Source organism: Erpetoichthys calabaricus, chromosome 10, assembly GCF_900747795.2.
Source record: "Erpetoichthys calabaricus chromosome 10, fErpCal1.3, whole genome shotgun sequence".
NCBI lineage: Eukaryota > Metazoa > Chordata > Cladistia > Polypteriformes > Polypteridae > Erpetoichthys > Erpetoichthys calabaricus.
In genome coordinates, this window is record NC_041403.2 from 125360759 (window position 1) to 125384599 (window position 23841).

The following is a 23841-nucleotide window of genomic DNA, read 5'->3' on the forward strand; positions in this document are numbered from 1 at the left end:
GACAGACGGGGCGGAGAGAGGGCTGCAGTTTTCTGCTAGGAAAACCGAGTGGCCGGATCACGTATGCACAAGGTGGTCACTTAGTATCTGCCACTGGGCGTGTTAGTTGAATGGAGAAGAGGATCACGAATGGGTTGCGTTGAAGAATTAATTGGCTATTGCACCTAGCAAGTCAGTGTAAGTACATTATCTTTTGTATTTAGACATACTGTCCGAATTACAGAAGAACGGGAAGCCATATTACAATGAATAAAGCTCTTTTATTGCATATCTCCAGAATAAAAAAAATGTGTGTTTAATCAGTTGCTAAATCTTATAAGCGTATTCAGTTGTGAGTACCGCTTATTTTGTTTTCTGTGCAAGTGCTTCGACATTCCGTTGTTTCAAGCGAATAAGAGGTGTCTTTTTCTATACTGCGCGTGCGCGTCTCATAAGTCTTTACCCCAGTGCCTTCTCCTGGATACCATTCCATAGTGTTACACTGTTTTATCTGGACCGGCAGATGCGCGAGAGGGTGAAGCTTTGCAGGTGAAGAATGTAGTTTCTTTTTTTTTTTTTATGTCTGTGCGAGCATTAACAGATTTTTAATTCTAAAGCAGGCTAATGTCGGCTGCCCGCCAACAAGGTCTAGTGCTATTTCGCTGCATTTTTCATTTAATGCTATACCATAAAGACAACCTTTTGCTTGTATAACTCAATTAAAAGATCAACAGATATAGAAATGCGTAGTGCATATAAACGCAGGATGCGTGTGTAAACTTAATCATGCAGAAACTGACCTTGCGGTTTCTTCGTTAATGCTGGCTAATGCGTTACAGGTTACACCAGGAGAACATCACGACAAAAATTTTTTAAAAATAATTGAGAAGTTTTTGTTTGGAAAAACAGCAAACGCGTCAGGGATTGTCGTAAGGAAATGTATGAATTCGCAACCTACGAAATAACAGTCTTGCAGTTTTTATTAACACCTTGAAAGTTGTTCTGATATAAATTTGGGTCAAAATCGCACTGTGTCCGCCAAACACTGGCCTTGAAAAATGGGATTATGATAGTTGAATGACATCACATTTGCCACTAATCTCTGACGTATGGGAGCTCAGTGTATTCTGAGCGTGGATGTGTGGAGATCTGCGTCGTCACTTGTACTAAACAACAGGCGTCCAGCTCAAGGAATATATCGATGATTTAGATCTCCACCGGGAATTTTCTCGTTTTCGGTAAAATATGCCGTGTGTGTATATATAACGGTATTATTCATACGCACCTTATTATTTATGACGTGCAATACCAAACCGCAGACGAGGAATGCACTGAAAATGCAGAGTGAAACTGAAACGATTTTTGAGCAAAGGATAACGGCGTTTTAGTTTCTGCGGTACTGAAAGGCTTTAATATAAATGTAATCTCTCCATTGACAATAGTAATAAAATGTTATAGTACACATCCTACATGCATTGTAGGCATACATTAACGGCAAGTCCATTTTCAATATACCTACCTATACATTTCCACAACCCGTGACCCAAGAAAGAATCTACCCCTGGGAAAGAGGTTGGGAGGCAGTGCATCTTCAGACATCTTTTTACTGTTAGTAAACAATCAGCAAATCGATTAATTTATTTCTTTCACCCTTTCTCGTGTTTATTAACACAATAAATGCTAAATCGCCTCTGTTTGATGCAACTAATCAAGAGTCAAATGGAGACCACGTAATATCAATACAGTATAGGGTCATGGTGTGGTATAATATATTCAGGATATATTAGAGATAATTAGAGGCAAGGAATGAATCAACCATGGACTTGGCTCCAGTCTCTACTAAGACAAATTACTGAAATTGACTTCATGGGGTCAAAATAAAGTTCTGGCTAAATCTATTCCAGTACTGAGTCATACAGTAACAGACGACATCAGGAGCAATCATCATTATACTTTTTTTTTTTTTTTTTTTTTAATTTATATACTTTATTAATCCCTGAGGGGAAATTGTCTTTTTTGCATGACCTTTTGGAGGTCAGAATGCAGGTCTTGCTCAAGGGCCCAGTGTTGTAGGATTCTAAACCCACTTAATCAGTTCTAAGCAGGGTCACAAGGGGCTGGAGCCAGTCCCAACAAGCACAGGGTGCAAGGCAGGATCAGTCCCTGGACAGGGTGCCAGTTTTTCCACAGGTTGAACACACACAAGGGCCAATTTAGTGACATGAATCCACCTAACCTGCATGTCTTTGGACTGTGTGAGGACACTGGAGTAAGTGTGCTGTACATACGGAGGACTCGGGACATGAACATGAACCCTGGTCTTCTTACTGTGAGTCGGCAGTCCCCACCATGCCACGTCAGCATTAATTACATATTACTATGCAATTTTGCCTGCTGAGATTTTGCATTTAATACATGTCTATTGTTAGTATTGGAATGCTTCTTATCTATACAACATACTTTTCTTCCCTCCTGTTGCTAATAACCCCATTGGCAATATATCCCCATCTGCCATGATTTGGATTATGACCAAAGCAGTGAATGGGAAATGCCTGATTACAGAAAAAGTTAAATATACTGTAGCAGGAAAGAATTGAACGTGGATTTCTTGTTGTTTTCCTTGCTTATAGATCACATTTTAGTACCTCATGCCACTCTCTCTGACCCTAAGCTGTTACACTGTGGTGACCAAGCCTGAAAGCATATTTTATAAATATAATTTACAGTGCAAACTACCTGTGAACCAAATTGCACTTCCATGGATTGAAAAACAAAATGTGCATAAAGAACAAACAAACAGAGATTAAGCTTTATAGATTAGTAATCTTCATGATAAGTGGTGTGAAAATGATGCTGATAGTAATGTATAAAATTAATTTATTTCAACCATCCCATACAGTATATTAGCTTCATTCCTGGTCTGGTCATTGGCAATATGAAGACAGAATTGAAGACAAAATTTAAACAGCACAAGTCAATGGAATTATGTCTTGAGTGTGCTATGTATTGGAATGACATCCTATCCAGACTTTCTTCCTGTCGAATGACATCCTATCCAGACTTTCTTCCTGTCTTGCGTCTGAGAGCAGCATCCTACCATGATAAATGATGGATGAGATTTTGAAAAAATGTAAAGTTCCTAGACATGTGAAATATACATTGATGGGATTTTCTATTAGAATAAGGATGATTTATGGATAAAGTGTTTACTTCTTCTTCTGTCTCTGTTCCAGTGTTTACTTAAAACAGGTAAAAATGCTCTTATCTGCTCATAAAAGAAAACTGTATCTTTGAGTGAATGAGTGGTTAAACAACCAGTTCTACAGTATCTCTAGTCCAACTTGCCTTTTTTTATTTAAAAAATAAAAGTACATTGGCTATACCAGAGTGAAGTTTTGGCATAAATGAGTTAAGCAGATAAATCCTGTGAAGAATTTTATGATGAATTTCAAAAAGTTTGGGTGGCATTGAGTATAATTTTATTCAGGATTTCTGCCAATTAACTCATTTTAACAATAGGCACCCCAGAGAAATAAGACTTTTGCTGCATCGGTTATGCAATTCCTGACAAATCAACATAAAACTATCCATTTATCAACATAACCGCATAATTCTGTTCAGGGTGAGTCATAGTATACCCCGGCATCACTGGGTGCAAGTCAGGGAGCTATTCAGTTACTCATGCTGGGCTAATTTGAAGTCTCCAGTTAACCTAGCAGTCATGTCTTCAGGATACCATAAGAAACCTGGACTGCCTGAAAAAAAAACATAATGTGGACATAAAACCTGTGAGGTAGCAGCATCACCTACTGTGTCATTCAGGTGAAACCTTTGTTTATGCAGGTATGATAAATTTGTTTTCAACCAAATACACTTGTTATTCCAGACAGATGTAGGGATGGGAACATCCTAACTATGTTACTGTCACTCTCTCTGGCCCTACAGCATACGAATTTGAGACAGCAAAACTGTTTTTGGGATGTCATTGCAAACAACTGACAATGTCAAGACTTTTTGTGTGTTTTGTTTCTGTATGCTCAAGTATGGGTGTTTGCTTGAGTGTGTCTTGCCTTCAATTGGCATCCTGTAACGTTTTGTTTTTGCCTGGCACCTGATAATAAATTGGCATAGTCTTGACAGTTTAGAACTTTTAATTTAGTGTGTTACATGATGGATTAATTATTCTTAAAGACTTCAAAAATGATTTATTGGTGTTATTTGCATATGTTGTACAGTTAGTACATTTGAGTAAACCACAGTTCATTATGGGTACTGGTCTTAATTCCAGTCATTTTATTCAGGGTTTACTTTGTCTACTATTAAACACTTGTACATCTTGTACATGTCTCCTGGATTAATTGCACCTCTGTTCAAATAGTTACTTGCACTGCCTGACATTGCTGTTTTTAAAGAACACTAATAAGAATCAATTGAAGGAGAAAACGTTTTTACAAGAAGAACAAGTATTGCATGGGAAAGAAAATAAAGAGGTCACAGTAAGCCATATAACCTAAAAGATGTGATGGTCAGTTAACAGTCTATATATTGAACTCCTTCTGATAGTACACACTGAAAGCAGGCATGAATTAAGGACAGGAATTGGACCCTGATTTAAAAACCCATCCATAGATGGCCATACCTAGAACTTACTTTGGGAATCCTACTCTACATTACCTTTTCTCTTCAGTCTATTCAGACAAGTGCTCCAGCTTCTTCCAGCATTTTAAAAGTACTGTAACACTTTTAGGCTAACTGGTGACTCAGACCGCCTCTATGGTTTTCTCCTTTTGCTCTAGTTTGCCTTTAAATTAAAAAGCCATGAATATAAGGGTGTGTTACCTACACTAAAGTAAAACTTTGTGCTTAAGTGTGAATTGCAGCCTGCTTTGCCCCTGGTGTTTCCAAGGTATTTTCTAGCTGGCAGTAATCCATTACTGGAGTAAATTCTTCCAGTAGATGGATTGGTGTACTTGATTGTGATTGATTGAAAACCTGGCCACATTCCTAAATATTAGTCTGTATGGCACATTTGAAGTGACATCTTAGATGACAGCATGTTCTCAGCTTGAGGCTAGTGTTGTTTTGTTGGAGATCTTAAATTTGACTCTCCTAGTATTTCTTTTGTGTTAAATACTTAAAGGATGATGGGCCCTTACCGCAGTCTTGTCAGCCGCAGGAAGTGGCAGTCACCAGTCTCTGAAGTATAATGTTGGTCTGAGGGCCATATGTTTTAATGTGTGGGTGTTTTATCAGATTAACTTTCAGATTTTGGCTGAGGGACATCAGGTTTAGGATACACCTTCTATTGAGCAGAGCTGTAATATTCCCTGGCAGTCTCTGAAACCCACCAGGAAAGAGAATGGAGTAAAGAAAGTGTTGTTTCACTCTTCTGCATTAAGTGTTTTAGTTTTATACTTAGGCAGAAGTGGATATTTTAAGTTGACAGAAAACCATTTGTTTTTTTAGATTGCTGACTAAACATGCATGGGAAGGGGTCATTCAATCAAATAAAAATTGCAAGACACAAATATGGTGTGAAATAATTCAGCGTAATAAAATGTTCAGACTTATTATAAATTCCCTTTTCTTTTCCTCCTACAGAAACTGCTTCAGACATGCCTATTTTAAATGAAAACGTACTCCCTGATGACTTCTCTTTGACTGTTCCTGTTGTGGTAGTGGGTAAGTCACAATTGCAAGTTGCTCCTGTTTTGCACTTTGAGTCAGTAAAGCTTTATCGTTAGCTGGTGTGTTTTAATGCTGCTGGTTTGCAGAGTTGCAGTGGCCGGCACTGCTGCCTTATCATTCCAGGAGTGCTAGTTTGAGGTCCAGCCCAGGGGCTGTCTGTATGAATTTTGTACATTTTTCTCATATCTGTACGAGACAACCCTAAGGGTATGTAGGTTAGGTTCATTTGTGACTATGTATGTGCACAGGAGAGTTTGACCTGCAGTGGACTGATGGCCTATGCTGGGTACTTTCTGCAGTATGCCTGATGCTGCATTAATAAGGTGTGCCACCCCTATAATCCTAAAATTGGATCAAGTGGATTCAGAAAATATTGGGAAGGATGGTAAAATTGTTCTGGCTGAGGAGAAGGGGAGGCTATAGATTGTTGAGTATTAGCAAAGGCAATGATGGGCTGATTGGATTATGAAGTAAAAATAGATGGTTATGATGTAGTATTTGACAGAATTGCTAAACTAATAAACAGTCTTTTTTTTTTTTTTTTTCTACAGAACAACTTTATAGAGTGAATCAAAGTGTATCAAACTATGCCTGTTGAATCGGCAACCTTAAGATTTATATTTAATGATTAAGCAAGTGGCAGTGGTAGCAACCCAGGCAGATGTCCGCTAACTAAATAAATAGGGATTGTTTGTTTCAGCTAACTGAAAGGGGTTTTTTTTTTTTTTTTTGATTAGCTGATAATTTCATAATTATTCATACTTGAATTTGTTTCCCTTATACATGTGTCAGTGTGAATCATTGTGTTTTTTTCTTTAAATCTGAGAATGCAAATATAGCGGAAAATGTACATTTTGTGGTTGCTCTGCCCAGCCCCCAAGTGATCCTATTCATTCATAAACAGTGCTTTGGCTAGTTAAGATTTTGTAGAATGCAAGCGAACTGGTGGCTCTGAGGCTAGGGCTCGGCACTGGTAATCGGAAGGTTGCCGGTTCGGACCCCCTAAATGCCAAAAGGGACTCTGCTCTGTTGGGTCCTTGAGCAAGGCCCTTAAACTGCAATTGCTCCGTCCTGGGTATGACATTAATCTGCATCCATCCCTACATGTAGGCCCAATTCCAACCTGCAGGGAAAAACTTGGGGGTTGGTGGCAGAATTGGCACTCCAGCCACCATAACAAAAACCTCACACTATTCCACTCCATCTGAGCTAGTGTGGTGCTGAGGTGTCACCCGTTACATGTCTGCACTCGGGTCCTAATCTGGATCCTGAGTTGGTTTGTCGTGTGGTGGGTGTGGCAATGCGCTGTATCAGTCCGTGCTTATAACCTAGCCATCCTTGCAGTTTAATCCATATAGTGGTATCCATTTAGAGCTGCTTGATTTTTATACTAAAGGAGTGGCACTGCTTTTGTGATGTTCTTGGAAGGCACATTGTATTTATAAGAAATAATAGGAAAAGGGTGGCTGTAAACATTCTAGTAAACTTCTAGGTTGCCTAAGATCTCTGATCTCTCTAGTGTGCTTGGGGTCTCAATTCCAATGTCCTGTGGTCCTACTCTAGAGTTATGAAGATTATCCTGTAGCAGGAAATGTGTCTATTAATGTGAAGTAATTCAGTTTTAGCCTCTGAAATTCTTATACTTAATGACAAATACTGCATGTGTGCTGTTGTGTATGTTTGTTTCTATGTGTGCGGATGGATATCTCTTTATAGATATGGATCTCTCTCTCTCTCTCTTTCCTATATACAGGGATGTTATGAATGCCCTGTAATATTGTATAGTTGTACCCATAACCTCCTCCTTTTGGTCAGTTACAAACGATTTAGATACTAAGTAAGCTGACTGATAGGTGTATGGACTCAGGCGCCGCCGCAAGTGGCAGCCTTTCCAGCATCTCCATGTACGACTTTATCTTTCTACCTTTTAATCTATTTTATCTATTTCACTGTTCACTCCTACTACTTTCTTTTATGTGGACTCATTCCCTGCACACTTTTTACTACTTGGACATGGATTTTTACACGCTGAGACTCGTCTATTCAGGTAGTCAACTTCTAGCGCTGAGAACAAATGCCCGTGACGGTGTGGTTCCCTATTTACCTGATGAGGTAAGAAGGCCATATCGTGCCAGCAGAGCCGGTGCTAAGCTAAAGGCGAGGTGGCTTGCGAGAAAGTGGCGTTACAAGCCTTCGGTGACTTCTATGATCCTGGGAAATGTGAACTCACTACCAAATAAGATCGATGAACTGGCCACGCTGGTGAAAAATGTCAGGACCTACAGAGAATGCAGTTTGTTGTGCTTTTGTGAAACGTGGCTAACAACTACCATCCCAGATGCTAACATGGAGCTACTCGGGTTTAGCACAGTTAGAGCGGACAGAGACGCAAATACCTGTGGAAAGCAGAAAGGAGGAGGACTCACTCTATATGTGAATACCAGGTGGTGCAACTCTGGACATGTAAACGTAAAAATCTCCATTTGCTGCAGGGAGATCGAACCGTTGGCCATAAGTTTGTGTCCCTATTACTTGCCCAGAGAGTTTGGACACGTCATTGTTGTTATTGTAGATAGATAGATAGATCGATACTTTATTAATCCCAATGGGAAATTCACATCCCTCCTCGAGCGGACATGGAGATAGTGGGTCACATCATCCATTCTGATGTTGCTAAACTGCAAACGCAGCACCCCGAGGCGCTTGTGCTAATTGCTGGAGACTTTAACCATGTGACACTGGACAAAACAGTACCTGCCTTCTCCCAGTATGTGGATTGTAACACCCGGGGAAATAGGACTATTGACCTACTGTATGCAAACGTTAAAGACGCATACCGCGCCACTCCGCTGCCTGCGCTTGGGAAAGCAGATCATAACCTGGTTCTGCTTCAGCCTCGCCATAAACCGAGGGTCAGGGAGCTACCTACATCCTGCAGAGATCATATAGTGAGAACATTGAGGAGGTTGTTGACTGCACTACTGACTACATCAACTTCTGTATGGACATTGTAGTTCCAGTAAGAACAGTACACTGCTATGCTAACAACAAGCCATGGATTACAAGTGACATCAAGAGCCTTTTGAACCAGAAGAAAAGGGCTTTTACAGGTGGTGATCAGCATGAGCTCAAGCGCATGCAGAAGGAACTCTGAGTCCATGTGGTGTTATGGGTCCACAGCTCTTCCAGCAAAGGCCGTTTTGTTTTAAATAAATAATCGCCGCGCTTGAGGCGTGGTAACTGTAGTGAGCTGCAGGGCGATCTGCGGTGTGGGCGTTTCTCACCTAAGTGCACAGGTGAGAGACTGCCCACATCCGTGATCGTTCCTGTGGCTAATGGGCTGCAGCTGCCATGTCCTCTCCGTATATATAGAGAAGCGCGAGCAGGTTAAAGGGAAAGAAGAAATAAAAGGAAAGACAGAAAGAAACAGAGGTTGCAGGAGGAGGCAGGAAGCAGTGGAGAGAGAGAGAGAGAAAGTCGGTGCGGGAGAGTGAGCAAGTACAGGCTCGCGTGCAGCTGTACAGGTAGCTTGGGTGTTAGGCCGACACCCGAGGAGTAGCAGTAGTGGTCGCTCCCGCAGAGTTGATTCTGAAGGGCGGGAGTGACCAGAAGGTGGATGACTCTCCGCATAAGGCCACGGAAGGCAGCGGTAGTTGGGACTTAGGGTGTGTATTCCCCAGCGTGGGTGCCCCGGTCGCTGTGGAACCCAAGTCGCTGTCTGAAGGAGCCTACCGGAGCCAGGGGTCGGTGAGGAGATCCAAACAGCTCAAGCAGGCAGAGAGAAGGTCAGCTGCATGTAGGGCGACTCTCCTGTAGAACAGCCCAGATGGGTGTAGCAGGGGAGCCGCCAGGCTAAACAGAAGACACCGAGCTTTTTGGTTTTAACATTGTTGCTTCCTGTACTATTGTACCTCGTGGTTTTTAGAAGAGTTTTTCCTAATGGATTTTAACCTCCACGTTTGTTCGTTTGGTTTTTCACTTGATTTTTATGGATTATTTATTTAATGAAGACATTTGAACTGCACAACAACTGCACAACACTTTATTATGAACACTGTTTTGTTCTATGTTAATAAAAGCACTTTTGCACTTATACATCATCCCCTTGCTCAATTGTTTATTGCCTCACTGTCTAGCTCATCGGTGACATTACCGACGGTGTTGGGTTCAAGGGCTCCCTAACAGAAGATGGGAGCATGGAGCCGAACCTGCATCATCACAGTCCAGCTCAGGGTGGCAAAGGAGCAGTACAGGAGAAAGCTGGAGCAGAAGTTGCAGAATAACAGCATGAAGGAAGTGTGGGATGGGATGGGATGAAGATCATCACAGGCTGCAGCTCGAAGCGGGGTGCCACCAACGAGAGAGACGTGGAGAGAGCAAACCAGATGAACAACTTTAACAGGTTTGACCACCCTAACCCACTCTCACCTCAGAGTACTGCACCCTCCACCCATCCTTCTGCTGATACCAGCATAGGAGAGAGTTTCCCCCCACTAATAATTACAGCAGCCCAAGTAAGCAGAGAGCTGAGGAGACTTCGTGCCAGCAAAGCAGTGGGTCCAGATGGAGTATCGCCACAACTGCTGAAGGCCTGTGCATTGGAGCTGGGGAGTCCTCTACAGCGCATCTTCAACCTGAGCCTGAAACAGGGGAGAGTCCCAAGGCTTTGGAAAAGATCTTGCAGCACCCTAGTCGCAAAGGTATCGCGTCCTAGGGAGCTGAATGACTTCCGGCCTGTCGCTCTGACGTCACATGTGATGAAGACCATGGAGCGGCTGCTGCTTCACCACCTGAGGCCACAGGTCCACCACGCCCTCGACCCCCTGCAGTTCGCATACCAGGAGAAGGTGGGAGCGGAGGATGCCATCATCTACATGCTACGTTGATCCCTTTCCCACTTGGACAGAGGCAGTGGTGCTGTAAGAATTATGCTTCTGGACTTTTCTAGCGCCTTCAACATCATCCAACCTCTGCTCCTTAGGGACAAGCTGACAGAGATGGGAGTAGACTCATACCTGGTGGCATGGATCGTCCATAATTCGTTCCAAAACTCTGGTCGTAAACCGATTTGGTCGTGAACCGAAGCAATTTCCCCCATAGGATTGTATGTAAATACAATTAATCCATTCCAGACCATACGAACTGTATGTAAATATATATTTTAAGTTTTTTAAGCACAAATATAGTTAAATAAACCATAGAATGCACAGCGTAATAGTAAACTAAATGTAAAAACATTGAATAACACTGAGAAAACCTTGAACAACAGAGAAAACTAATACTGCAATAGTTTGTGCTATAGCGCTACCAACCGCTGGCTAAAAACACTGTTTTTTTTTTTTTTTTTTTTTTTTTTTTAAATGAGTTTTAAGCACAGGGTAAAAAATGAACATTTGAAAAAATCCATAATTTAATAAACCACTAAGAAAAGTAACATTGCAACAATGCACGCTACGAACCGATCGCTGTAAACAGAAGTGAAAACAAAATCAAGCACAGTGTATTCTTTAACTGCCTTCCTACCTTATGTGTCCAGCTCTCTCTCTCTCGCACTGCCTGTGTGTGTATGTGTGTGTGTCTCTCTCTCTCGCGTGCCTGTGTGTGTGTCTCTCTCTCTCTCTCGTGTGTGTGTGTGTCTCTCTCTCGCTCGCTCGCTCGCTGCACAGGGAGAGACTGAACGTGTACAAACCAAAAGGGAAACTGGTTTGTTCATATACCGAGTGTGTGGTCGTGAACCGAGGCAAAAGTTTGGCGAACTTTTTGGGCGTAAACCGATTTGTACGTGTACCGAGACATTCGTGAACCGAGGTTCCACTGTATGTGTGTCTCGGGAACTGCAAGTCTGACATTGTGGTCAGCAATACAGGAGCGCCGCAGGGGACTGTACCTTCTCCGGTCCATTTCAGCCTATATACATCGGACTTCCAACACAACTCGGAGACCTGCCACGTGCAAAAGTTCGCTGATGACACTGCTATCGTGGGCTGCATCAGGAGTGGGAAGGAGGAGGAGTATAGGAACCTAATCAAGGACTTTGTTAAATGGTACAACTCAAACCACCTACACCTGAACACCAGCAAAACCAAGGAGCTGGTGGTGGATTTTAGGAGACCCAGGCCCCTCCTGGACCCTGTGATCATCAGAGGTGACTGTGTACAGAGGGTGCAGACCTATAAATACCTGGGAGTGCAGCTGGATGATAAATTGGACTGGACTGCCAATACTGATGCTCTGTGCAAGAGAGGACAGAGCCGACTATACTTCTTTAGAAGACTGGCGTCCATCAACATCTGCAATAAGATGCTACAGATGTTCTATCAGACGGTTGTGGCGAGTGCCCTCTTCAACGCAGTGGTGTGCTGGAGAGACAGCATAAAGGATGGACGCCTCATGTCTGGACAAACTGGTGACAAAGGCAGGCTCTATTGTAGGCATGGAGCTGGACAGTTTGACATCTGTGGCAGAGCGACAGGTGCTGAGCAGGCTCCTGTCAATCATGGAGAATCCACTACATCCACTGAACAGTATTATCTCCAGATAGAGGAGCAGCTGCAGTGACCGACTGCTGTCAATGTCCTGCTCCACTGATAGACTGAGGAGATCATTCCTCCCCTACACTATGTGACTCTTCAATTCTACCCCGGGGGGTAAATGTTAACATTATACAAAGTTATTGTCTGTTTTACCTGCATTTTTATCACTCTTTAATATTGTTTCTTTATCAGTATGCTGCTGCTGGAGTATGTGAATTTCCCCTTGGGATTAATAAAGTATCTATCCTATCTATCTAGAGCACACAGATAGTATTGTGGTCACTGCAGCCAGATCCCCTTGGTCCATTTCACATCATCCTTCTATATGAATGAGCTCCTGTTGTACTTGAACTATTGCAATTAAAGCAGATTCTCCACATTTTCAAATTTAGAGATGCAGATTTATCCAACCAGGAGTGGGTGACATAGCCATCCATGTCATTGTATAATTAAAAATTTTGAGGGTTTCCATAGACAATTTATAGATGTTGTGGCACGCGGCTGGGGTTAGTGCCCAGCCGGGACGCCCAGGAGGACAGGAGGAGGGCTCATTCCTCCTCCGGACCACGAGGGGGCGGCCGCCCTGGTTCCTTTGAGGGCCACGGGTGCAGGACTTGGACGCCCAACCCTGTAGGGGCCCGTGGTCTCCGCCAGGGGGCGCCCCCATGCCTGAAGGACCCGGAACCCCAACACTTCCGCCACACCAGGAAGTACTGGGGGGAAGAAGTTTGGGAACACCCGGAGGGCTTCCGGGAATACAGCCGGCACTTCCGCCACACAAGGGAGTGTCTAGGGAGTGTCGGGGATCACCTGGAGCCCATCCAGGCACTTATAAAAGGGGCCGCCTCCCTGCAGAGAAGGACTGGAGTCGGGTGAGGAGTGGACAAGGTTTTGGAGGCAGGAGAGGAGGCGGCCTGACGAGCAGGCAGAGACTGAGTGAGAGCCTGGACTTTGGGGAGATTGGTGCTTTGGCACTGGGTTTGTGCACTTTATTGAACTGTATATAATGTACAATAAACGTGTGGTGGACTTGAATATGGTGTCCGTCTGTCTGTGTCCGGGCAGCTTATCACAGTGGCGTAGTCGGCAGGATGGTCTGCCTGGTTCAAGGCAGGAACCTGTAGAGAAAAAATGTTCTGTGAGCAGCCCGGCGCAGCAGCGGAACCCCCACACGCGCCGCGGGAGCGACGTATGCACAACTCCGCGGGAGCGACTCTCCCCTGGGACTACCAGTAGTCCGCAAAACGGCTCTTACCCCTGGGTGCGGAGGAGCACCAATGGGCGTGGCTGGAGTGCAGCAGACTCCGACCGACGTGCTGTCGGAAACGGCGGCCAGGACGGTATCGCTGAAGGAAAGGCCAGTATGCAGCAGATACGGCTGGATGACGGGATCCGGGAGGTGAGTGTCCTGCATAACAGCGGTCTGCCCTGCGGGGTAGGACTTCCCTCTTTTGTTACTGGCAGGGTATGCCCGGATCCGCGTCTATGGCAGAGGCGTGCCGGTCCACGGACCGTCGGCAGCGCGGAGGCGGCAGTCGAGAGAGCTGCAGAAAGTATGGAGCTGCAACTCCAAGAGCCAGAATGGCGCCGCACCAGGGGCAGTAGAGCCAAAATGGCGGCGGACCAGGAGTCTCTCCTCATAACAGGCACGGGATGGGACAGCGTGTCCTGTCCTCTCGCCAGCGATTGGTCGGAGGCGAGAGCAGGGAATGTCTGTCCCGTGCTTCAAAGTAACCCGAGTGGGCTGCAGGAAAGAGCCCACGGAGAGCAGTCGGCGAGTGGCGCCGCCTGGAAGGTAAGCACACCGCCGACTGTCTCTTCCTCTTTGGCAGCGATACTGCAGGAGCTGCAGAGCGAGATCCAGCTCGTGCTGTCGCTGCCGGACGAGCGATGTGCCCTCCGGGCGGAGACGCTGGACTCAGGAGGGATGGCAGTGGCGTCAGATCGAGAGCCGCAGGCAGGAGGGGATCGGCGCGCTGCAGGAGCTCCTGGACGGAGAGGCACAGCGGGGAAGGTAAGGGAGACCGACCCCGTGAAGCTCCGGACGCCTGCGGAGCTGGGTCTGCCCTCTTACAATGGGCAGATCCGAACTGTCGCGGCGTCCCACAGTAAACGGAGGAAGCGGCTTGAGGAAGCCAGTTCCTCCGATAAGGGAGAACGTGCAGCTGGGTGCGTGCGTTCTTCAAAGAGCCCTAAAGAGCAGCCAGCAGCTGTAGCTGACAATAAGGAAGGCTCACTGCTGGCTGTACTTTCGTCCATGTCTGCGGCTCTACAGGCGCTGGCGATTGATCAGTGTTCTGTGGAGTCGCATCCACAAATGCTAGGTGCCCTCCGTGCTGGGGAGCAGATGCTGGAGGGGAAGCCAGTCGCGTCAGAGGAGGCGCTGGAAGAGCGGACGAAACGGCGCGGCGAGCTAACCTTCGGCCGGAGAGGTACGGCGGGAACGGTAAGTTTACTCGATCCCGTACAGCATGTTGGAGGTCCTACCGACAGGATCCGTGTACCCCGTAATCGGAGTCCAAAAGGGGTATCTCCTACAGGAGATATGGTAAGTGCTCCGTGCAGGGTGAGGGGGATAGCAGGACGTGGGCTGTTAAGTGCCCTGGGTCCTAACGCCCTCTGCCCTAAGCCGGCCGCAGCCTCGACGCGAGTTAAAGGGACGCAGACGCGACAGGGTCTCTTTTTACACTATAAGGAGACTCAGTCCGTCACCGCGTCCAAGAGTAAAAGGGGGAGCCGAGGGAAGAATGCCGGTTCCTCCGATAAGGGCAAACGTGAGGCAGGATGCTCACGTTTGGAGAAGGGCCACCCTCTGCGGCTGCAGAGGGCAAACCCACGGAAGGCTGAGGAGACGGGCGCGCGTGCGCTCCCGTCCGGTGTCCCACCACGAGGGGCAAGGGTGCCACAAAAGGGGGGCCGAGCTGGCAAGCACCGGGGTGCCGGTCAAAAGGGGGAGCGTTGCCCGTATAGACGTCAGAGAGACGCCGAGTGGCGGCATCAGGGCAGCGTCTCCGCCCCTTGTTCTGTCTTCTTTTTTATAGGACCGGGCCCTGGAACGAAGTGTGTCGGCTTCCCGCCGAGGAAAACCTGCCCTCGCGGGATTGGGCGCTAGGCCCAGGGGTCTCAGCTTGCGGTGGGGTACTGTGGCACGCGGCTGGGGTTAGTGCCCAGCCGGGACGCCCAGGAGGACAGGAGGAGGGCTCATTCCTCCTCCGGACCACGAGGGGGCGGCCGCCCTGGTTCCTTTGAGGGCCACGGGTGCAGGACTTGGACGCCCAACCCTGCTGCACAGTTGCATTTGGCTGATGTATTCCAGAAGAGTCCACACATGCAGACACTTTTGTGCTCACACAAATGTGTTAGTCAGCCTGAGACTTTCCGGAGTAACAGCCTTTTAGATCAAAGGATTTTTCTTCTGGAGTTTGTGCTTGCCTGTCAGGCTGAAGTATATACTGGTACATACATAGACTAAAGGCCATCATTAGCTTTTAAGAGGACGTTTCCTGTAAGCAAGCATTTATTTTTATATTACTTGTCCAATCTGGATGTTTGTGTTTTTTTAGTATTCTGCAAGGGCAGCACAATGGTATGAAATGTATGTGCTGATCATTGCAACTGCAGGGACCCAAGTGCAGTTCCCAGATGGTCAGTATCTGTGTGAAGTTTGCATGCTCCTCCTCCACTTTTCTTGGCTTTCTACAGCAATTCCAGTTTCCTCCCATTTCCTTAATGATGTTGATGTTGCTTTACAATAAACCTACCCCGTATGATTGAATTTGAGTGTGTATGCATGGGCATACCCTGGCCATTGATGGAGTGAAATCCTGTCCAGAACTGGTTTGTACCCCTGTGCCATATACTGTTGTGATGGAAAAATCATGATATACTATTAAATAAAAATGAAGTTCTGTGTTTTGATCATTTTTGTGGGACCAGATAGTGGTGACTATACTACTGTACTACTATTACTGTTCAAGTTATTTGATTATCAATTAACTAGCTGCATGTGGTCTTCGGGACAGAAAACAATCCAAAGACGTCGTAGAAGTTTTACTATATTCGTGAACTAAGAGAGGTGTCAGCTAACTCTTAAGAATTACTCAGTGCAAAGGACGTGGACCCACCTTGTGCTTGCTGCCCCACTGGCTTTTTTTTAGTGAAAACTTCAAGCCTTGCCCTCCTTTGCTGAGGTGTTTCACTTGCCCATTATTAAGCTGCAGCAATTGCTTCATATGGACATTGTGCCTCTTCATCTGTGTCTTTAGCACAAACACTGATTAAATTTGAAGTGCATGCATGGTTGAGCGTGAGAAGAACAGACTGCTCCTTTCACACAGGTCTTTTGTTTATATATGTCTAATGGTTTTCAATTTTATAAGGCTGAAATGACGAGATCTGGCAGAAAAGTTTCCCACACTTATGCCTAGTCAATGCTTCTGGCTGCCACTGTACTCTGGTGTACAGGGTTGTGCCTAGCATGACAGCAAAGACATGTGAATTAAGTGACTTTAGTGGCAAGCGATACAAAGATTCAGTTAAAATGTGCATACTTGTAAAGAAGTGAAACAGCAGAAGTAGATTAATTTAATGATTACATCTAGGTAGCATATATGCTCAGTGGTCTTGGTTTCAAGAGTACTGTGTTCAAAACCCAGAATGGGTAAAGTCTGTGTGGTGACTAAGTTTCTCGCCAAATACTCCTCTGTTTTATTCTCATATCCCACATGCTGGTTTAATTGGAGACCCCAATTTTATGACTTTGAGTGTGTGTGTGTGTGTGTAATTAGTTTGTTATGGCATCCATTCACTTTTCTGTAACCATGGAGCCAGCTACAGAATAGTGTAAGTGTCCTTTGGAGCAATGAGCTTCATCTTTAATGGGGTAACCCTAATTAATGAAAGATGGGAACTATGCCCATTCCCAAAGTCCAACAGTATTATCATATACTGTGATTTCTTGGTGTTTTTTTTATCTTATAGCATCTGTCTTAATGACCATAAAGGTTTCTTTTAGCTATACTTATTTTTATCTCCTTTTTAGGTAATGGACCCTCAGGAATCTGTCTTTCCTACTTGCTGTCTGGTTACACTCCATATCTAGCTTCTGGAGCCACACATCCAAATCCTCTGCTCCTTGGAAAACTTCAAGAGAGACCAGAGCTTTCTTTTCTGGATCAGGTATGAGGGTGGACCTCTTCTATAAAAGTTTCTCATTGGGAAGATTGCATGTAATATCATGAGAACCTGCCATCGTTAAGTAAGATGGTCTCACTGCTAACTCCCTTTCTGGAGAAGGTCAGCTGGTAAAAATAGTTATTTGATAGAGCAAGAGTGAAACTGGAGAAACAAAGGAGTGACCTACCTTTCGATTCAATAGCCTGCTCTTCAGAATGTTTTCTTTTTTTATTTTTCTTTGTTACATGTGAATTTTTCATTGTCTCTTCCTTCAGGATCTGGAATATTTGTGTGAAGGGCTAGAAGGGCGTTCAAACAACCCAGTTGCAGTTCTCTTTGATTCCCTGATTTTGCCAGACAGTGATTTTGGCTCAGACTGTACCTCTCCTCTTCAGTGGCATCACAAGCCTGAGCAGGCCATTTCTCACCTGGTGTTTGGCAAGGGACCACCTGGTGGGGTCTGGCATGTGAGTATTATCTTTAGAGAGTCACTCCAAGATGATGTAATTTTTTTTTTTTTTGTTTTGTCTTTTTCCACTGTTGCATATTATCTAAATATCCATTTGCTAAACACACTTAATCTGATTTCTGGATGTTGGAGAGCCAGTGTCTATCCTAGGAGTATTGAACTACTATTCTTTGGTCAGGGGATACATGCACAAACTTATCCAGACTCATTCATACTTGCCAATTTATAGTCAATTCAACCTAACACGAAGCACATTCGTGATGTCCGAGAAAAGCTATACAATCACAAAGAGTAACACTCAACATGGTGGCTGGGCAAGGATTTAAGCCAGTCTCCTGGAGTTGAGGCTGTAGCAGTAACCTCTGTGCTACCCATATTGCACACACCCACATCTAAAAGACATGTTGGTTCAATTCTTTACTGCTTACTATTTTAGACTGGTCTTGTTACCCGAGTTCTTCCACTTTTTTGTGGGTTTACTCCTAGATTCCAAAGATATATTCTTAGATTGATTCTTAATTAGTTTACTCCACTCTGAGTGTGCCAATGGCTGTCCTGTACCTACTAATCTTGAATTGGCACTGGGCCCCTGCCACTCTGTACCCAGAAAAGTAAGTAATAGAAAACCGTATTTGTTGTCTCACAGTGAGTTGCAACCATTCTAAAAAATGTCTTTTTAAAATATTTATCAGCCTTGGGATTTCTTCAGGATTTGTAGTAAGCCTTGATCAACTGATTCCCACCTAGTTTCTTGCAATCGTGAATTTCAGCTGTCTAATAGTCTGATATATACAACTTTTTTTACCTTCTGGTAAGCCTGTGAACACAGTGAAGTGGCAACACATTTGGGACATGCAAATTGTTGTAAAACCTGTATGTATGTTGCCATTCAATGCTGTCTTCTCCCTGCTTATACCTGGGATGGATGCTCCACTTGCTATTTGTATTCCTGCACGAGAAGAGAGGAGAATGATTCTGACATCTGGCACTTTGAAAGGTCTCTCTTTACTTTCCCTGGAGATGCATCTTCTGTACTGCTATATAGGTGATTTAAAAGAGATATTCCTAAATCTAATTGAAGGGAAAACCTAAAATATTTCCTTCATTTGTATAGTCAAATTCTGTTTCTCAAAACTGTTCAATAACAAGAAGTCATTTCTATTTTTTCACAGCACTAGTATGCACTAGCATGTTTTTTGGTGGTCTAACAACTGGGCTTTTTATCATCAGGCCATGGAAGGTTCAATGCTAACCCTGAGTTTGGCAAAGTGGATGGAACTGCCAGGGCTGCGGCTAAAGGACTGGGTGAGAGAAAAACGCAGGTGAGTGCACAACTGTGCAGGGTTCTGATCTATGAAGATAGACCCCTCTGTTTACTATCTGTCAGTGTCTGTTGTGAACCTTCTATGAGGTGGACCCTCTCCACCTGCACAGAGCTTTCTTGTTCTCCTGTTAACTATTTTTGTTCTTCTCGAAGTACTCCAGTTTTATTCCCAAACATGTGCTCATTAAATTAATTGCCAACTGTAAAGTGGCCAGGTGTGAATGAAATATGTGGCACAGAGTTGTCCTCTGCCTAGACTTTGTTGCTAACAGGATAGGCTCCAATATTTGTAATCTTGAACTGGGTTCAGCAGGTTTTGAAAATGAATGGTTGAACTGATTTTCTGGGGGGAAAAAAAATGTACCCTAGCTATGTCACAGCCTTTAAGTCTTGAATCCATACATTCTGTATTATGTTAGCATGTGTTCACCATGATGATGAGGGTTTCTTCTGGAGAAGCACAGATCAGTAGGCTACTGGTTGGAATTTATGTTCCATGCAGCTCGATTTTCTTTTTTTTACTGATTATATTGTGGAATGAGAGTTGAGTTTGTGCACCGTATGCATCCACTGAAAATGTGTAAAAAAAAAAAAAAACCAAACAAAAAAAAAACAATAATCACTGGGTGGGTGGGCACAATCAGTTATTTTCCTTAAAACACTTATCTAAGATGTGGAGAAATGGTTTGTGTAGTGGTGCAAACCACCCACTCCACTAAACCTGTTGTTCAAACACTCAAGAGACTAGATCTTATGCTTGATGTTGGCAGGATGTCTTTCAGACATACTGTAGATGGGAGCTGGTGTAGGTAGAGAAGACTTATGGGTAAAATGTGCAAACTCCGTTCATCAAGTGAACAGGATGGGGCCTGAACTGAGGACTCTATAAAGATGTGAGGAAACTGTGCTAATCATCTCACTCTCATTTTTTTTCCTTCCAATTTATTTTTCTCATTTTTTTCCCCCACTGGCTTTCATTCTTTATAATTTAAGCTCAGTAATGAGGTCTTTATAGATATTTTAATTATTACCTCTTCTGACTTGTTTTGCCTAGGAATTTGCGCAATGACAGAGTGACTCCAGGAGAGATTGCCTCCTATTACAAGCATTATGTGTCCATAATGGGCCTTCAGGACAACTTTGTAAGAAACACTCACATTTTATCAGTAAGAAGAATGACATGCGATCAAGAAACTGGTGAAAGAGAAGATCAAACGTATTGCTTGCCTGGACACCATAAAAACTGCTATGCATATTCAGAGCATGGTGTTTCAAAGGGCTTGTGGGAAGTGCGGGGTGTACAAAAAGTGAATGAGAATCTGGAGGTTCCCTTTGCTGTGTGTGCAGAGAATGTGGTCTTGGCCACAGGAACACAAGACAAACCAGCCTGGCTAGGAGTAAAAGGAGAAGATCTTCCTTATGTCTGTCACGACTTTAGGCAATTTGAAGAGGCCATTTCCAGACGCATGGTGGATGAGATTTCTGAGCCCATCTTGATCATTGGAGCAGGACTGACAGCGGCTGATGCAGTACTTGCTGCGCATCACTTGAACATTCCTGTTTATCATGCCTTCCGCCGGTATGTTAGTGACCCTGCCTTGATCTTTAACCAGCTACCAAAGGTTCTTTACCCAGAATACCATAAGGTACACCAGATGATGCAATTGCAGGTGCAGGGCAACAGTGATGCCACTTCTTACCCAGGTTATACTAGCTACCCTAAACACCAGGTGGTTGCCTTCACTAAAGACAAAAAGTGTATTCTGGAGGGAGACAGAAGTAGACAAGTGCTTCGCATTTCTATGGCAGTGGTTCTAATAGGCGCCAACCCCAACCTCTCTTTCTTGCCAGATGATGGTCAGTACCTTGCTGTGAACAGCCAGCAGCCTATCTCCTGTCGGCACAATCCAGTGGACATTGACCCAATCACTTATGAGTCAACCCAGGAACCTAGTCTTTTTGCCATGGGTCCCCTGGTGGGGGATAACTTTGTCCGCTTCCTGAAGGGTGGGGCGATTGCAATTGCCAGTGCCCTCCAAAAACGAAGGTGTCCATTAGAGGTCCGCACCTCTAATGAAGCAAGCTCTGAGAGTTCTTTGGGGATCTAAAGCCAGGTGATTGCTTTTAGGAGTGTGCCGAACATTTAAAAGTGAAAACCAGCTCCCCATCCTCTCCCTAAACAGATGGGAGAAAGGGGTCTGCAGGTAGACACTGAATAAGCATGTTCGCTAAGATACTGGTGATGCCTTGCAAGAGCTCTAGTAGGTGAAAACTTTTTAGCAGATGAAGGATGAAGTTTTACTTCCTTTGGTGCTATCAGAAAGGTTTCACCAAGACTGAGGGAAAAGACGAGCAAGAAAGACAATGCCATTGAGCTGTTAAGATATTACCTCTCAGCTGTCATGTGTAGTGCTTGTTTTTTTTTTTTTTTTTTTTTCTTAATAACAAACACAAACCTAACACAAACATTGTTCTCATTGTTAAAGGAAATTGGAAGGGTGAATTTGTCTGACGCATGGCTTCATTTTGAAAACCAGAGAAAACCAGTTATGTACAAAAACAGTAGGTTGGGGTGGCAAAGGAGTTCTGGTGTGTGTATGCTGGGGTTAATACCTGAGAACATGAGCACAGTGGTAAAACCGGAGACATTAAAGGATGGAGTGAAGAGCAAGAATTTTTATACAGAATAACTCATCGAAAAATGTGAGACTTGCTCAGTTTTTTTTTTTTGTTTTTTTTTTTTAATATAAATATATATAATATATACCTTTTTCACCAACTTAACCCAGTTAATATAGATACCTTTTGAACAAACAACTTACTCCCTGAATATTATTAAGTGACAGATGGGGTATATATTTAGATAAGTTATATTGAAAATGCAAATTCCATTTCCTCCCCCCAAATATTGCTTGATCATTTTTTTTTGTACCTGTTTTCCAGATGTGTTGAAGCAGTGACCTTGCTAGTCACACTAATGTTTAAAATGTATGGGATCAAAAGACATTTTTTGGCAGTAGCAGATTTAACACCCTTTCTTTCAGTTTATTTTTTTTTTTTTTAAAGTGTTTATGTATCAGTGTATAGAAAGTCACATATGTGACCAGCAAGCGTGTTCCTAGTGTCTGTCTTACTCAAAACAGGAAAGCTAATTGACAGACCTGCATTTCAATCTTTTATTCTGCTTTTCTGCCAAATGATTGCTTTATTTGTACTGGGTGTGTATGTTGGTATGAGTGTCTATTTTATGCAATGTTATAAAACATTTTATTTCGATAAAGATGGGCATAATTCCTACTGTTTGTGATGTGTCTATTCTTACTTCAAAAGTTCAAACAATGCTTTACAGTCTAGGAAAGAATGAGTATACCCATTTATGAGATTTTAGGGATTTATCTAGTCTGTAGCAACCACTATCTGTGTAAATAAAACCATCATATCCCTCTGTCTCTCTTTTGAATTTTTCAGCTTTGATGTTGTTTGTTTTGCATTCTAAAGATTCCACTTCAACCCTTAGATCACATCTTGTCTGTTTGTTTGCCCATCACTAAAAACAGGTGAATGCAGGTTCACAAAATTTTGCAAATAGGTGGTTGTTAGTTCATCTTAAAATATAGGCAATATGGCATTTCAAAAGTTTCACCAGGAAGGATGGTTGCAATGGTTTCGGGACAACAAAAAATGTATTCTTACTGGGGAGTTGTAATAGGAGGTTCAATGCCACGAAAGCCGTACAGTACTCCAAAAAGGCCAACTGGATGTTCACAAAATTTTGAATGTACAGTGCATCAGGAAAGTATTCACAGTGCATCACTTATTCCACATTTTGTTATGTTACAGCCTTATTCCAAAATGGATTAAATTCATTTTTTTCCTCAGAATTCTACATACAACACCCCATAATGACAACGTGAAAAAAGTTTACTTGAGATTTTTGCAAATTTATTAAAAATAAAAAAATTGAGAAAGCACATGTACATAAGTATTCACAGCCTTTGCCATGAAGCTCAAAATCGAACTCAGGTGCATCCTGTTTCCCCTGATCATCCTTGAGATGTTTTTGCAGCTTAAGTGGAGTCCACCTGTGGTAAATTCAGTTGATTGGACATGATTTGGAAAGGCACACACCTGTCTATATAAGGTCCCACAGTTGACAGTTCATGTCAGAGCACAAACCAAGCATGAAGTCAAAGGAATTGTCTGTAGACCTCCGAGACAGGATTATCTCGAGGCACAAATCTGGGTACGGTTACAGAAAAATTTCTGCTGCTTTGAAGGTCCCAATGAGCACAGCGGCCTCCATCATCCATAAGTAGAAGAAGTTCGAAACCACCAGGACTTTTTCTAGAGCTGCCCGGCCATCTAAACTGAGCGATCGGGGGAGAAGGGCCTTAGTCAGGTAGGTGACCAAGAACCCAATGGTCACTCTGTCAGAGCTCCAGAGGTCCTCTGTGGAGAGAGGAGAACCTTCCAGAAGGACAACCATCTCTGCAGCAATCCACCAATCAGGCCTGTATGGTAGAGTGGCCAGACGGAAGCCACTCTTTAGTAAAAGGCACATGGCAGCGCGCCTGGAGTTTGCCAAAAGGCACCTGAAGGATTCTCAGACCATGAGAAGGAACATCTGGTCTGATGAGACAAAGATTGAACTCTTTGGTGTGAATGCCAGGCGT

The 23841-nt window shown here is 43.9% G+C and overlaps 1 protein-coding gene across 2 annotated transcripts; it reads left to right on the forward strand.

The window, feature by feature from the left end:
- osgn1 (oxidative stress induced growth inhibitor 1) lies at nucleotides 1-22470 on the forward strand. 2 transcript variants are annotated; one of them, XM_028811886.2, is made up of 6 exons: nucleotides 1-177; nucleotides 5581-5661; nucleotides 17242-17378; nucleotides 17651-17842; nucleotides 19075-19166; nucleotides 20223-22470. In XM_028811886.2, the coding sequence occupies exons 2-6, from the start codon at nucleotides 5595-5597 to the stop codon at nucleotides 21274-21276; spliced, it is 1542 nt and encodes a 513-aa protein (XP_028667719.1). In that variant the 5' UTR covers nucleotides 1-177; nucleotides 5581-5594; the 3' UTR covers nucleotides 21277-22470. The 2 variants fall into 2 exon arrangements, with proteins under 2 accessions (XP_028667719.1, XP_028667720.1); XM_028811887.2 differs by having other exon boundaries at nucleotides 1-171.
- The last annotated feature ends 1371 nt before the right edge of the window (nucleotides 22471-23841 follow it).

Coding starts and splice junctions, on each gene's coding strand:
- osgn1 (XM_028811886.2), top strand. CDS start 5,595: ATGCCTATTTTAAATGAAAACGTACTCCCTGATGACTTCTCTTTGACT. Junction 17,379..17,650: donor AGCTTTCTTTTCTGGATCAG/GTATGAGGGTGG, acceptor CTCTTCCTTCAG/GATCTGGAATATTTGTGTGA. Junction 17,843..19,074: donor CACCTGGTGGGGTCTGGCAT/GTGAGTATTATC, acceptor TTTTATCATCAG/GCCATGGAAGGTTCAATGCT.